The sequence below is a fragment of the Vicia villosa genome, linkage group LG1, assembly GCF_029867415.1.
Source record: "Vicia villosa cultivar HV-30 ecotype Madison, WI linkage group LG1, Vvil1.0, whole genome shotgun sequence".
Lineage (NCBI taxonomy): Eukaryota > Viridiplantae > Streptophyta > Magnoliopsida > Fabales > Fabaceae > Vicia > Vicia villosa.
In genome coordinates this window covers 111,137,427-111,154,040 of record NC_081180.1, presented here as the reverse complement: position 1 = coordinate 111,154,040, position 16,614 = coordinate 111,137,427, and the positions used below count along the sequence as shown (strand labels likewise).

The 16,614-nt window shown below is 31.7% G+C and overlaps 1 protein-coding gene, 1 long non-coding RNA gene and 1 pseudogene across 7 annotated transcripts; all 3 read left to right on the top strand.

Moving 5' to 3' along the window:
* The first annotated feature begins 1,918 nt into the window (after positions 1-1,918).
* LOC131614392 (uncharacterized) lies at positions 1,919-6,694 on the top strand. 6 transcript variants are annotated; one of them, XR_009287649.1, is made up of 8 exons: positions 1,919-2,125; positions 2,211-2,273; positions 3,783-4,606; positions 4,708-4,778; positions 5,225-5,292; positions 5,379-5,416; positions 5,543-5,639; positions 6,535-6,694. It is a non-coding gene; the product is annotated as an uncharacterized LOC131614392 (long non-coding RNA). The 6 variants fall into 6 exon arrangements; XR_009287650.1 differs by having other exon boundaries at positions 3,783-3,833; positions 4,517-4,606; positions 4,708-5,416; XR_009287648.1 differs by lacking the exon at positions 5,225-5,292.
* A 2,309-nt stretch (positions 6,695-9,003) lies between these two features.
* LOC131651510 (F-box/LRR-repeat protein 3-like) lies at positions 9,004-10,731 on the top strand. The gene has a single exon (XM_058921173.1). It carries the CDS (start codon positions 9,004-9,006, stop codon positions 10,729-10,731), a length of 1,728 nt encoding a protein of 575 aa, XP_058777156.1.
* Positions 10,732-12,409: 1,678 nt separating this feature from the next.
* LOC131643847 (chloroplastic group IIA intron splicing facilitator CRS1, chloroplastic-like) lies at positions 12,410-16,614 on the top strand (annotated as a pseudogene).

Genomic DNA, 16,614 nt, shown 5'->3' with positions numbered 1-16,614 from the left:
GAGCTATCTTTGTTTCTTGGTGGTTTGACGTCTATAAAACTTTGTGAATGTTGGAACCTCACAAACTCAACTTTGTTTGCAATCATTAAGAACTGTAATTTACTTACCGAGATCACATTGAAAAACATTATAAGAAAGAGTGTAGAGAGTTCAGATTCTTTGAAGGATTTGGATGTGAACCATCGATTAAAGTTTCTAAGTTTGACTGACAATTTCTTTATAGAAGATGAAAGCATCATATTGTTAGCTTCCATTTTTCCCATTTAGAGCATATTGATTTGAGTTATTCTGATCTCATATCTAGGTATTTGCCAAGTTCTAAGTAGATGTCCTAATATTAGACATTTAAACTTTACTAATGGTAATAAAGTGAGAGGACTTAAAATGAATTTTGTAGTTTCTCAACTGAAGGTGTTGGACTTGTCATCTACTGTTGTTGATGATAAAACACTCTATTGGATCTCAAAGAGTTGTTGTGGGCTTTTGAAATTATTACTGTCACGTTGTCATTATATCACTGAAAAGGGAGTGATGCACATGATTGAAAATTGCACACAACTGAAGGAGGTCGATTTGAGTTATTGTGATAAAGTGAATGCTGAAGTTGTTGTCTCAATTATTTTATCAAGACCATCACTAAAAAAGAGAAAACTCGTCATCTGCTAAAGTTTTACTAGTAGTTTCTAAAATGTAATGGTTTTTAGATTTATTTCTTAATTTTGTTGGATACTGAAAAATAATTCTGTTTTACTCTTTAATCACAATTGGTTTTTGGACATAATTTGTTAAGGATTAGAAGTTAGTATGAATTTAATTAAACAATGGAAGTCTCGATTTTATCATTGACATGTCAACAGCTATGGTGAAAACAAAATGATACTTGAATTAAGATATGACAACAGCATATAGAAAATTAATAGTATTGCTTCTAATTATGCATATGAATAGATATCCACATTCTGTATTCTTGCTTTTTGCATCTTAACTAACGTATTCCATTATAGGATTTTCTCATAGAAGCAAGAGTATTAACAAGTGAAGTTACACAAAAAAAAAATTCTATTGTTAAGAAACCTTATGTTATTTTCATTGGAGGAACCTAAAAAAACACTACAAAAAAAATGCCATATTGTGACGCTCATTTTTAGTGATGGCTAACTATTTGTCACTAAATATCACTTTTACCTACAATTTTACTCTATCATTAATATTTGTCACGAAAGACCACTTTTACCTACAGTTTTACTCTATCACTAATATTTGTCACGAAAGATCACTTTTACCTACAGTTTTACTCTATCACTAATATTTGTCACTAAATATTACTTTTACCTACAGCTTTACTCTATCACTATTGTCCTATTAGACAAAAAAACATATAATTGATTTTTACTCTTAAAGCAATCAAAATTAACTTTATATTTTAAAAAAATATTACAATTTTCATTAAAAATGCTTTAATTATTTATGATAGCAAAAATTAAAATAATTTTTTGATTTAAACAAAAATTAATTTTGCTCACAAAATAATTTTTAACAAAAATAAATTGTAGATTATAAAAATAAAAATTATTTTAATTTATTCTCACCATAAAAAATTTTATTTACTACTAAAATATCTTTATATTTAATACATTTTTCCTTTTATTTATATTTATACTCTTTTTCCTTTTATTTGTATAAACTTATTTAAAAAAAAATTAATTTTTACAAAAATTAATTATAGATTGTAAAACAATTATTATAGATAAAAAATTATTTTAATTTATTCTCACCATAACAATTTTTACTTATTACTAAATTAAGTTTATATAGTAATAAGTAAAAATAAAGTTTCTCTTTTATTTATATTTATTCTCACCATATATATTTCTCTTTTATTTGTATAACTTTATTTAAAAATAAAGTTTAACATCAAAATCGAAAACTGTTTCTCACCCTAAATCGAAAACGTTCTTCACCCCAAAATCAAAAATGTTCTTCACTCCGAAATCGAGAATCATTTTTCACTCCGAAATCGAGAATCGTTCTTCACCCTCAAATTGAAAATGTTCAATCGTTCACACCAATCGTTGACAAAAATGGTTCTATCACTGTGAGATTCCTTTTTCATCTTTCATTCACTGTGAGTTTCAGATTCCTTTTTCAATCACAAAAATGGTTTTCCAATTCTGAAACTCATCTATTTTATCTTTCATTTCCATATTCAGGTATAGAGTACGTTGGGGATTTAGAACCAAAAACTGATCTGAGTTTCATATCTTCAAGTTCAGGTGATTTATTGTTTGTCTAATTTTTCAATTAGGTTTGTGATTTATTACTTTAGCACTTTGATGCTTAGAGGATTTCTTGGTGTCATAGAATGGTAAAATTTAGTTACAGCTTTTGGTTTTAGGCAAGCGAGTGTGTTTTGTAGCAGTTTTTGGAATCTATTTGCTGGGAGTGCAATTAAGAGAGTTTGTTTTTGAGGTTTTCCTAGGATCAAATTATCAGTTTAGGTGAATTTGTTGGATTTTTGACTGGAGCTCTTTGTTTAAGTCTTATTGTATGATTATGTTTTATGTTTGTTACCATATTTTGTATTTTTTAAGATTAGAATTGGATCCTTCAGCCTAACACAAATTAAACTAGAATTGGAGGTTCTCATTGTATGATTATGTTTTATGTTTGTTACCATATTTTGTATTTTTTAAGATTAGAAGTGGCTCAGCATCAATAAAATCAGAAGTTTCTTCTTAATATTTTGAAACTTGTGATTGCTGAGATTACTTTGATTTTGAAGAGACTAATTATCTGAATAACCTTGATATAATTGTGGTTATTTTTATTAGCCACTTATTGGTGGATGTTTTTGATGCAATTGGGGATATTTGCAAACTTGACAAAAATTATATGATTCTAAGTAAGGATTCACAAGGGATAATAAAAAAGGTGTCTTAGATGCCATGATCCATAAACTATGCAGTTGCACAATTATGGTGAGCAATTTCATCAGAGGCTCAGGATATATAATTAGTGATCACAGTTTGATATGATATGCATGTTAGTGTGTGCATCAACTCACAAACCAAGCATTTTGTCGGCAGATGCATACCCTCGCATTCTCTTGCTCTTTTTTTGGGTCGAGATCAAAGTTGCTCTTTCTAACTGTATGATAGGACTATGGGTTTGTGCCTAAGCTCAACCACTCAGCTGTGAATAGGAAGTTAGTGACTGTTGTGGCATTAGAGTCAACTCAATTATGTTAGTGAGTGAGAATATGATTGAAGAAGGAAAGTGGGGAAATCATTCATGTTAATAGTGATTTGATTGTTAGGAGAGTTTCTTTCTAATAGGAGCTTTTGTTTATATTAGTGACTAGTGGCGAAGTACTATTTAAGCCTTTATGCAGTGTATTTTTTCATGTCTCAAGTTTTAGAGAGGCTAATTTTCTTTTAATATGCATACATTAGTAATCACATGTGCTACCCCTGCCATTGAAATTAGGTTTGGGTTTTATGGTTGGAGAATAGTGCTATTGTTTTTCATTTTTTATCCCATCTAATAATTCATGCAATGGACTTTTCCTTCGAGCTTCATTGTGGAAAGTGTTTGGCACATGAACAGATCAATTTTTTTTCTCATTCTTCTCATACATTTACCATTTTGAATATTGACTTGTACCTCAAATTTTCTATCAAATTGGATTTTCTCCATGCTTGATGATTGTTTAGACTTCAGATAGATTGAAAAATAAAAGCTGGCTAAGTTTTTGGTTGTTAACTACTTCTTTCATTGTTTAGGATGGAGCCGCTCTACCATCAACTGCAAGGACTTTAACTTTTGGCGGTGAGGTACAAAATATATTTTTATATTGCACGCGTTTCTGGTGTTTTGAAATAGTTATGGACTTGGAAAATATATGCGAAATCAGAGTGAGTTCTACTACTTTATCTCATTTTGCCAAATTATTACTTTATTATATTAACTCATACGATATGCCATTTTTAATAATTCATAGTTGAGAGAAAACCGACAGTTGTGAACAATACAAGAGGAGCTATTTATAGCATGAGTTTACATCTCATGGGTTTTATACCTAAAGCTGCTGTCTCTTTTTTTCTTCCTTTTATTTCTCTCTCTCTCTCAGCTTTGTTATCTCTTCATTGCCCTCGTGCATGCATTTGCAGTTATGTCAATGGTGGAAGGTCAAAACTCCTCTATATGAACATGCTATTTTAGTCTATAGCACCGCCGTAGCCGGCATCTCTTCACAGATTGGCCATGGCGGTTATCAAAAAAACCTGCTACACCATTCCGGCATGGCTGCCATTTAACAACAATATACTTTTGCCACTTTGTAGTTCTTAGAAAGTAAATTATATATAGATCAATGATAGCCGAACATATTGAAATGGTACACGTGTCTGATGAATTAAAAAAATGCATCAAATCACAGACTACCAGTGGTGAAACTCTAAATTTAGCTTGCTCCAAACTTGAATTCAATATAAGTTATCTAGTATTTTCTCTATAGGAGGGGCAACTTGATGCTGTTGCAGTAGTTCATTCTTACGAGGATAAAGCGGCACCTGGATCTCACAGGACAAGGCTTACTGCTCGCAATGTACATGTTCTCAGCCAAATTCTTTCTTCATTTGCCCTCAAATTTTGCCATTACATAATCATATGCTTAGACTTTGACAACTGACAAATACTATTGCATAGGTTCCTCCCATGGGGTTGTTCTATCCAATGCTTTTTGTTCCTGACGTGTATCCTCCTCCACCACGGACTTGGTTAGTGCGTTCATGAATTTTCTCTCTGCTGTGACAATGTTTGTGAACTATTTTACGTTTACACGACCCTGGTGATTTCCCTTGCTAGGTTTAGTGACTACGAGGATATGCTAGAAGTTACATGGCATATTGACTTTTCCCGAAGGTTTGACATGTCAGATACTTTCTATCCTAATGTCAATGGAGGACTGCCCATGTGGGAAAGTTATCCTGTTTATTCAACTAAGCCGAAAAAAGAAGAAAATCTTGGCCTAAAACCCTTGTTTTTATGATTTCAGTGATGTTGTTTTTATGATTTAAGTACTAGAATGCAAATTTTGAAAGGTGTGCTAACTAGGAGAGTTGAGAAACCCTTGTTTTTTACACTTGTTATTATTTTGATACTAATTGATTTATGAGAAAGCTTGATGATAAAAATTACACATTGGAACGTGTGTATACTACAGAAGCTGAAATCTTACAAATCGAAGAGGCAACTGCAAGTCAAGGAAATAACTCGATAGGGATTAGCACTGTAAGTAAAATATTAAGCATTATTGTATGATTGATTGTCTTCACTTTAAAGACTGTTTCGGTTTCAGTAATCATGTATTTCTACAGGTGGAAGAAAACCAAGTAAAACATGCAGAAAACACAAGGTATTTTTAAAAGAACGAGTTTGTTTCAAATTATCATTGAGAGCCACTAACTCATGTTCTACAAATTTGTGCTCTGCTAAGATTTTCAAGATTTAAATTTACAACGAAACTTGCTACTATACACAGGCAGGAAGACTCAACATGATACGAACAAGGAGAAAGTGATTGTACTTGAGTTGATTTGATAACAGATGGATTGTGTCTGGGAAGGAAGAATATAATGGTGAGTTGATTTTATTTCATTACTGTGTAGATCGGTTTTTGTTTTGGATTTGTTTGAAGTTATTTGAGTTTTGTTTTCTCCCTTTAAACTTTGTCACTCGGCTTCTACTGCTTCAATGAGTCTATGTTTTTTTTTGAGAATTTCCATTTATGAATGAGTCACTGGTAGTTAGATTTAAGTAAAACCTAACTGGATTTACCATTCATGGATTACGCGAGATTGGAAGTGCTCATAAGTTAGATCAATTTATTCGAACTCAAAATATCATACAATTCCAAAACTAACTTTTTTCTATTAGTAGGTTTTATACTTGATCCTGGAAATTAACATTAACTGTAAATTCCAACAATTGTATGTAGAAAAAGATGATATACGTTCAAATTTTGATGCTAGTATGCAATACATATACTACTAACTGCTAATACATGTGTATATTATTGTAGGCTAGATTTTGGGTCTCCTTTGATTCCTGTTTAAAATATGGGGACCCAATTCTTAACTGCACTAATCTTTTTCCTGGCTATTGGTTACCTCCTTGTAATTGATTTTTCTGTTGTGTGTTACCAAAACTATTTCATTGAAGGTTATCTTGTTGGCCAAAGGAGTGCTTTCTAGAATTTACCTTGCAATTTATTTGTTCTATATTGAAGTTACAATTTTGGACTATACTCGAAACATCTTGTGTTGATTAATTTGAACTAATTTATTTTGATTTGATAACATCTCATTGGTTGCAGGTATTTGAAGTACTGACAAACAAGTATTTGAAAAATTTGAATAGCTTGAATTTGAATATAAACTGAGTTGTATCCTTCTGTAGAAGATGTGTTATATTGTTATGCATAGTTTATTTAGTTTTGTTTGCATATTGATCATTATTTATTTATTATTTCAGGAAAAATTTAGATGCAGATACATGGAAGTGAATATAGCAGGACTTTCAAAGTTATGGATACATCAACATACAAATATAAGAAAAGGATTTTTATTTTATTTTATTTTATGTGAAAATTCAAATATAGAAAATAATATGGAGTTGGATATATACTAAGATGTTAAGGATATGATTTATTTTGTAATTAGTTTTTATCAATATTATATGAAATCAATCTTTCTATATTGAACTATTTGACTTTATTTAATAGAAAATGGTATAATAGTTTAATGTTAGTTATTTAGCTTTGTCATGATTCAAAATGTAATGGAAAATATTTTAAATGAGTAACTTTTATTTAAATAGTAATATTTCTCAATTAAATTAAAAATTGAATTTATAAATTTATTATATTTTTATATAATAAAAATTATATTATTTGAAGTTCTAGTGACAGCTAAAAGAAAACAATCCGTAGCTAGAGTTTCTATTATTTGTAATACTAGCATTGTATATAGTGACACTGTAGGGAAAAACTTAACCGTAGCTAAAAGTTATTGTGACATTCAATTTGGTGTCACACTAGACCCCCTTAAAGTTGACGCCAAGTGTGGGTGTCACTCAAAGTCCAATAGACATTTACCTACAGATTATTAACTTTTAGTGACACTTTTTGAGTGTCACCGAAAGTCAATTTTCTTGTAGTGAAAAATCATTAATATAATTCCTAAATTATCATTCCTTTTTCAATGGGGTCCATAAAATATAAGTAAGATAGTTTGGTTAGGCGTCAAATTATCAATGATGAGGAACAATTAAGTATAGCAGAGTGTGGACAGGTGGAGAACAAATATCATATTTGTTCGGTGTGATTATTATGAAAAACTGCGGCCAATGTTGTCTGGTTGGTTAGGGTTTTCGTCAGTTACTTAGAATTATTTATGGGAACAACATAACCACTTTGTGTGGATCATTTGGAAAGTACAATATTAAAGAAATGATCAAAATACTATTACTCATTCGTTGATTTCTATTTATTTCCAATAATTTATTTTTGATTACAAGAGTTAGAGGATGTATCCTATGCAATGTATTGTTGCGTTTTTTAATTCAAGGTGTTGATGTTACTTTACATTTGTAATTCTTGTATTTCTTGTGCTGGAAGAGTTTTTTAGTGCTCAATATATCATTTTAGTTTGTTAAAAAAATATATATATATAAACTTACATATATTAAAACGAAAGAAAATCAATTTTATTTATAATAGCGATGGAAGAGAAATAATAAATTTTAATATATTTTAAAGATTAAATTTATAAGTATCTTATACTTTAATGTTATTTACTATAATTATATAGCAAGAGTCTAAAATTTTATTAAAGATTAAATTTGATATTATAGTATTATTTATAATAATGACTGAAAATAAATAATAGATTTTAATATATTTTAAATAAACCTATAAGTATCATATAATTTAATGTTATTTATTATAATTATATTCAAAAATTTAATTTTGGGTATTAAAATGTTAGTAAAGATTAAAATTGATAATATAAATAAAATTGATTTCTTGTTCATTCCATCATCTGGCATATATATAGATATAAACTATTAAAAACATAAAAAATATTTTATAAAAAGAAAATATAAAAAATTCAATTTTATTTATAATAATGACCGTAGAGAAATAATAAAGTTTAGTATATTTAAAAGATTAAATCTATAAATACCATATACTTTACCGATTAATTGTATGCACCGTCAGTGTAAAAAAAAAAAAATTTATAAGTACCATTCAAATGAATTATTTTAAAAGAAATTAAAATAAAAATCTAATAATTTTAACAAATTACGGTTGAGATTCACCAACAGTGTAAAACTTCTTTTCACCGTTCGACGTTAGTGAATTTCAATTAAATTCTATACTTTAATGTTATTTATTATGGTTTTTTCTACTTCATTTATTTGAAAGATCAAAATTTAGTAACCATTGACAGGCTATATAAAAATTATAAAGTATATATTTTTTATTTTTTGAGCAATAAATCTTAGTATATAATCCTCTAATTTAGCCGAATTATATTCAGCAAATATTTGTGTTGAGAGAGATTTAACTTTGTTTTATTTGATAAATTGATAGTAAATTGATCTAATAAAAATGCAACCATAAATATTTGTGTTATGAGAAAGATTTTATTTTGTTTTAATAACCTATTTTTCCGTAAGATTAAAACAAACTTTGACATGGTATTTGTATTGCAACCGATTTGTTTTTACAAAATCTTCTTCGTTGAGTTTGTTATATATATATATATATATATATATATATATATATATATATATATATATATATATATATATATATATATATATATATATATATATATATATATATATATATATATATATATATATATATATATATATATATATATATCTCATAACCTAACCTAAACCCTAAACCATCACAAATTTGTTCCAATCAATATGAAAAGCAAAAGAAAATCTCTCAAATTTTCAAAACAACAATCTCATTATTTACCAGATGAGTGTTGGGAATTGGTCTTTAAATTCCTCAAAGAAGACGATGAAGACAATTTCAAGCTTCTCTCAACTGTCTCAAAACAGTTCCTCTCCATCACTAACCGTCTCCGATCCTCTCTCACTCTCTACTATCCATTCCTCCCTAACCTTTTCCAAAGATTCACCAATCTATTATCCCTCAACCTTACTTGCTTCCACGGTGATCTCAACATGTTTCTCTCTCAAATATCTTGTTTTCAACTCAACCTTACATCACTCAATCTCTCGGATAAACCCACAATTCCCGCCAATGGATTGAGAATTTTCTCCAAAAATATTACAACCTTGACTTCTCTCACTTGTTCCAACTTACATTCTATCAAGACCATGGACCTCTTACTCATTGCCGATTGTTTTCCTTTACTCGAAGAACTCGACCTCAGTAATCCCAAAGAATGCCGCGGTAAATACCTCAAAAAGTTAGAAGCGCTTACACTAGCACTTCTCAAACTCCGTAAGGTTAACCTCTCTGGTCATAGTTATATCAACGATCAAATGATTTTCCATCTGTTTAAGAATTGCAAGCATCTAGAAGAGGCCAACCTGTATTGCTGTTTTAAAATAACTATTGCAGGCATGGCGTTAGCTCTCTCTGAGAGACCTTCATTGAGGTCTTTTTCCTTTTCCAAACCTGCAACTAACATTACTCCACCTTTCATTGACTCTTTGGTGCATTTGAAGAGTTTGACTTGTCTTGATTTGTTTTTTCTTAATATCTCCGATGAGGTGCTATCCGATATTGCAAGGGAAGGTTTGCCTCTGAGGAGAATTGTCCTCCAATATTGCACCGGCTATAGGTATGTTGGAATCTTTAATCTATTATCCAAGTGTCAACATATACAACATTTGGATCTTCAAAATGCTGGTTTCCTAAAGGATGCACATGTTGTTGAATTGTCATTATTTCTGAGTGATTTGGTGTCTATAAATCTTAGCAAATGTAAGAAGCTCACACAATCAACATTGGTTGCACTTGTTGGAAACTGTCCTACACTTGGTGAGATCAAAATGAAAGAAATTGGATGGGAGAGTATACATGATACTAATTTTTGTATAGACTCTGGTGTATGTGTATACCCTCAATTAAAATATCTCAATTTGGCTTCTAATTCGTGGTTAAGTGACGAAAGCATCATAATGTTTGCTTCTATTTTCCCTAATCTGCAGCTCTTTGATTTGAATGGTTGTCGCAACGTTTCTGAAGAAGGTGTTGGTCAAGTTTTAAGGAGATGTTTAAAGATTAAACATCTCAACTTAAAAGATTGTTCTAAAGTTAAGCTACCTGGAATAAATTTTGGAGTTTCTAAATTAGAGGTGTTAAACTTGTCATTTACTGAAGTTATTGATGAAGCACTCTATGTGATCTCAAACTATTGTTGTCAACTTTTGACACTGAACCTTGCATGTTGTGATTATGTCACCGAGAAAGGAGTGAAGCATGTGATATATAATTGCACACACCTGAGAGAGATCAACTTGCGGTATTGCGATAACGTGCGTTCAAAATTTGTTGCTTCAATGGTGGTATTAAGACCATCATTGAGAAAGATAACAACTCCGAGTCATTGTTATTTAAGCAAGAAAGAGAGAAAGGTCTTCTCGAATCATGGATGCCTTATTTGCCAAGATTAGGAGAGCGTCTTGTTAAAGTTTAAGAATGTAAGATATTTTTCTTCTCAGATTTACTCCTAAAAGAAATTACGTTTTTCTTAAGAAAGTTAATGTGTATGAAATAGCTTTAGTTATTATGCAATGCAAAACTGAAAATCAAGCCTTTGTTTTATTGCTATGGTTTGATTTGAAATTCACTCTTTTAAAGGTGAACAAACCGAATGTCGTAAATTTGAACTCACGTCTCTGCAATTAATATCTTTACACAGCTATCAATTGAACTGACTTAACAGAGCTCCATAAAGTCTAATTTAATTTATTCTTTCTTCTTAATCTCTTTGCAGGTAGTGCACCGAAACCAATTTGTCATTGATGCTGACAGTGCAACACAAATTAAGTATAACTTGTTAAGGTGTTGGAATGACATTTTGGAAGTTATTTTATAATTTGTTCTATAAACAACTTGTTTACGGCTGCTTCATGTTACAACTACAACAATTTATTAAATTTGATTTTTAACACATATGATGAGTCAACAATGTATCTTGAGCTTGGTTTTTTTTTTTAATTTTAAATCAAGATATATTAATAACGGAGAACCCAAGTTCTCAAATCATGATACAAAAGAGATCGAGATAAAAACTCGATAAGAAAATTACACGTCAATTGCCATTACCATAAATAAAAACTCGGATTTCTACTAAACTCATAAAAACTAAAATTAGGTTGGGTAATTTTCCTAATAAACATCCACCTCCAAACCAAAGCTTTGATTTCCCATATAATATCCGATATATTCCACGAATCTCCCCTAAAAATTATACCGTTTCTCGCCTTCCAAAGCGACCAAACTACCGCCACCCACACCACTCCCTCTTTTCCTTTTTTTCCACTTCCGCTTCTTACAAAAGGAGATCCACAGCAAGAAGCTTTCCTTAAAACCGTCCGCCTTGAAATTCCCTATGCCAACCCAATCCGCTATATCTTGAGCTTTGTTTTAAATCTACGTCATTAAAACTAACGATTTTTGACAAAAAATGGCGGAAAGGACCAAATTGATTAACATAAGTGTTTTTAAGGGACTAAAGTATAACATTTTTAGTTAAGAGATTAAATCGAAACATCAAATTAAATTAAAGGACTTGTTGATTAATTATGCTTAAAACAAATTAATGTAATCTGAGTCTCGGTAGGTTATGCCATGCCATATTAGTATGTCTGAATCCCACCCGTAGCTATAGCTCAAAAATATTTCAGTCTAAACAAACCCTAAAAAAATTAAAACTTATAATTTTACAAACACTACTAGAAATACTCGAATTTCCTGCGGATTTTAACTAAATTTCCGCAGGAAACATGTTACCTGCGGATTTTCCTGCGGTTTCACGTCCCCAGCTAAAACCTTCGTAGGTAATATTTTCGGCAGGAAATTCCGCAGGTAATTCCGCAGCTAAATCCGCAGGAAACATCCGCAGCTAAATCCGCAGAAAATATCCGCAGGAAAATTTAAACCTAATATTTTTTTATTTTCTGAAATATCATTCATTGTATACTTAAATAACCATAATTTAAAAATTAAATTTAATTAAGACAAATTCATAGAACAACTTGTTACTATAAAAAATCTACAAAGTTAGTAAAAGTACTTACATAATCACATTACAATCACATTACTAAAAATGACTCAAACAACCAAGCTACTAATGATCATTTGTCCAGCCAAGCTACTAATGACTCAAACATCATCATATTCTGTTGTTCATATTTCATCTTCCTCGTTTTCCTCAAACCCCCAAAACAACCTTAATCACCACAAACCCACTTCCCTTCCAATTTCCAACAACAACATCTCTCATTCTCACAACGATGATGTTTCCATCAAATTCAAAGCCCCAACACCTCCATGGATGAATTCTCCCCTTCTTCTCCAACCCAAAGACCTTCCCAATTCCAACGTCCAAAAACGCGACCTTTCAGACAAATCCTTAACCGGTAAACTAGTTAAAGGCAAAAGAGCCTTGAAGAAAATTGCCCACAAAGTTGAGAAGCTTCACAGTGCTGAAACTCAAATGGGTTCTAAAAAAGTTGAAAACTTTGGGGCTTGTTTGGAGAGATTGATGGAGAATGAGGAGGTTGTGACTAAAGGGAGAATGCCATGGGAGAAGGATGAAAAGATTGATTTTTTTGAAGGTGAAGAAGGAGAAAATTGTAACTTCTGCGGATTTGGCTCTTGATAAGGTGCTGCTTCAAAGGTTAAGAGGTGAGGCTGCAAAAATGAGGATTTGGGTCAAGGTTAAGAAAGCTGGTGTCACACAAGATGTTGTGAAGGAAATTAGAAGGACTTGGAGGACAAATGAACTTGCTATGGTTAAATTTGATATCCCTTTATGTCAAAATATGGATAGAGCTAGAGAAATTGTTGAGGTTAGGCTTCTTTCTCCCCATTCTTATATGATCTCTTTGTTTATCAAGAGATTAATTTTCATGCGCAAAGTAAAACATACACTCAACCAATCACAAACCACAAACCATCATTTGCAACGAAGTCTCAATTTTTCGAGGCAATGTGTAGATTAGTCGCAGTTTAACCGTGACAAAACAAATAGAGACCATAATTAACTATAGTTTATAGTTTAACTTTGACAAACATTTTATGAGGTCTAAGTTGATTATGGTTTAGCTGTGATAAATTTTGGATCCTGTGCGGTAGTTCGTCCTCAAAGACGGTCCTCATTTGTATAACCACTAAGGTAGATATTATTTAAGTGTAGTATTTTTAATGATCCAACGAGGCAACGACTATAATTAATTGATAGTGAAAAAATCGTTACATTGTCCGAGTATATCAATGAAATATAATGAACATAGTTTCTAAAACCAAACTAATTTTGCTAGTATGTCTATAAATGTTGAGCATTGAATTTTGATCTGATCCACTTTAACCAATTCTCATTGAGGGTCTGACTGTTTGTGTCTTGGAACGGTTATACAAATCCGATATAATGTTGTTTAGATGAAATATGGTCTGAAAATGTGTTTATAATAGGAGGCATCTCTCATCTTACAGGTTGTTTTGTTTGGTTTAGTTAAGTTCAATTAGATTTTAAGATATTATCACTATCAAAACCTATCAAAGATTAGCTGGACTATCGACTATTGGGTCGCTCTAGTGGTATGAATCTTGTAATAGGAAATATCAATCAAATTGCTTTGATTTGTATATAGTTTTCTATTTTGTGCTATATGCACTATCCTTCCGTGTTATGTGATGGCTATATAGTGTTCATTTCATGTTTGAATAGACAAAGACTGGAGGCTTGGTTGTTTGGAGTAAGAAGGATGCTCTTGTGGTTTACAGAGGATGCGACTATCAGTTAAATTCTAAAGGTTCTCCAAAGATCCATACCGGTTATATTCCTAGTCAAAGAAAAAATTCTTATGAAACGAGCGAGGTGAAATCAGCCACCATAGGTGACCATTACCTGGATGAATCCGACCAAACTTCAAGTGAGATACTGAGCAGGAATGTTGATCATAAGGATTCTCAATCAACTGATATCCATGATGTGAATTATCAACCGACCAGCGGATCATTGTATGAGAGGGAATGTGATAGATTATTGGACGGCTTAGGACCTCGATTCATTGATTGGTGGATGAACACGCCGCTTCCGGTTGATGCTGACTTGCTTCCAGAAGTGGTTCCTGGATTTAAGCCCCCGTTTAGACTCTGTCCACCTCATGCTAGAGTAAAACTAACTGATGGTGAACTAACTTACTTCAGAAGGATTTCGCACCCTTTACCAACTCATTTTGTTCTCGGTAGTACCCTCCTTCTTGATTAAGTACTTCAATTTCTTATCAGGCTGAAAATATATTATATATTTTTATTTTCTTGTTTTATGGTTGATGCTAAAAAATAGATGCAATTCGATCTTTATTATGAAGGAAGAAACAAAGGACTTCAAGGCTTAGCTGCTGCTATCTTAAAGTTGTGGCACAAGAGTCATATCGTGAAAATTGCTATCAAGTACGGAGTTCAGAATACCGACAATGAAACAATGGCCAATGAACTGAAGGCAAGTTTCATAGAAAATCTACTTTTTAATCCTAGACCTCTCAGGTTTAGGTTTAGTCGGTTTGTATTATGTATATGAGCTTGAGTTTTCATGTTGCTTAGAGATCAATTTTATTAATTTCGAGCGATTGGTAAGGTTTTCATGTTGTATATATGTTTTAGCTTGTTTCGGTTTATGTTTCGGGAAACCGATATGAATAACTTTGATGTTTTTACAATACAGCGTCTCACCGGAGGAGTTCTATTGTTGCGCAACAAGTTTTATATATTACTCTACAGGGGAAAAGATTTCCTTCCAAGAAGAGTTGCAGATTTGGTAAAAAGGAGAGAATTGGAGTTTAAAAGTTGTCAAGTTTACGAAGAAGTTGCTCGGTTGAAAGCAATTCAAGCCTTTTCTTCTATCGAAGAATTTCAACTGCCGCAAGAGACTAGTACAAGTGGAAGTTTGACAGAATATATGGAAATCCGAAATAAACACGAGAGTATAAAAGAAGTCGATGTAGATTTAAACGTTCCATTGGAAGCAGAGATATATAGATTGGAGAAGGAATTAAAGGCGCAACAGCGTAAAGCTTTCATTGTGAGATTTGGTTTATTGGTTTTTTCCGCTTTGTTGTAAAGTTTTTCATTGTGAGATTCTGATACACGCTTAAAATTAATTATATGTTTTATGCAGCTTAACAAGAAAATAGAGAGATCATCAATAGAATTATCGAAATTAAATGCTGCACGGAAACCTTCTGGAGAAGATATAGACTTGGAAATAATGACGGACGAGGAAAGAGAATGTTTCCGAAAGATGGGATTGAAGATGAGAAGTTGCCTAGTTCTCGGTAAACCAATTTCACTTCTTGAATTTCGATTCGTCTCTATTCATTAGTCTCTATAGCCTTGTCTAAGAAACTATACTCAACAACGAGCGCAGGAAGGAGAGGAATCTTCGACGGTGTATTGGAAGGACTGCATCAACATTGGAAATTCAGGGAAGTAGCGAAGGTCATAACGATGCAGAGACTACTCAGTCGGCTCATCTACACTGCACAGTTTATAGAAAGAGAGAGTGGCGGAATTTTAGTTTCGGTTGAAAAACTAAAAGAGGGACATGCTATTATTATTTACCGCGGTAAGAACTATACTCGACCTAAACAAAAGATCGCGAAAAATCTCCTAACCAAAAGAAAAGCATTGCAAAGGTCTCTTGAAATGCAGAGAATTGGAGTAAGTGATGTTTTTTTTTTTTTTACATTCGTCATTCTCCTTTATTTGTATTTTTTTCATTTCACTTTCATGACTGATTTGCTTACTGCTTTTTTCAGTCACTGAAGTTTTTTGCTCATCAGAGAGAGAAGACAATCTCTGATTTGAAGCTGAAACTGGTAAGTTCCAATAATCTATGCTTGAAAACTTAAGCTTCAAGTTAACTTTATTTGTTCTATTGTATAGCTGAGATTCTTTTTGCAACTTTAGGAAACTCTTAAGCAGGGAAAGGAAATTGAAGTGAGAGAATTTGAAAACTAATACATGCATGTCTAAGACTTGTATCAAGCTCCAACTGTTCTTAAATTGTCCGCTTATCGACGGTCGACGAGATACGACACACCAAAAATTCAACATGCCTCAGCAAACAACATATTTTGGCAGGAAGATTTTAATATAGGAGCATTGGAAAAATGCCTTCTTTGGTCTCAAATGTGTAAAAAAAACTCCCTTGATTTATACCTTAGGGTGTATAAGATTACAACACACTAGTTACTCCCTTCATTTATGTCTTAGGGTGTATAACATTACAATTCTTTTAACGGTTGAGATTTTGGTGTCAAATTAAA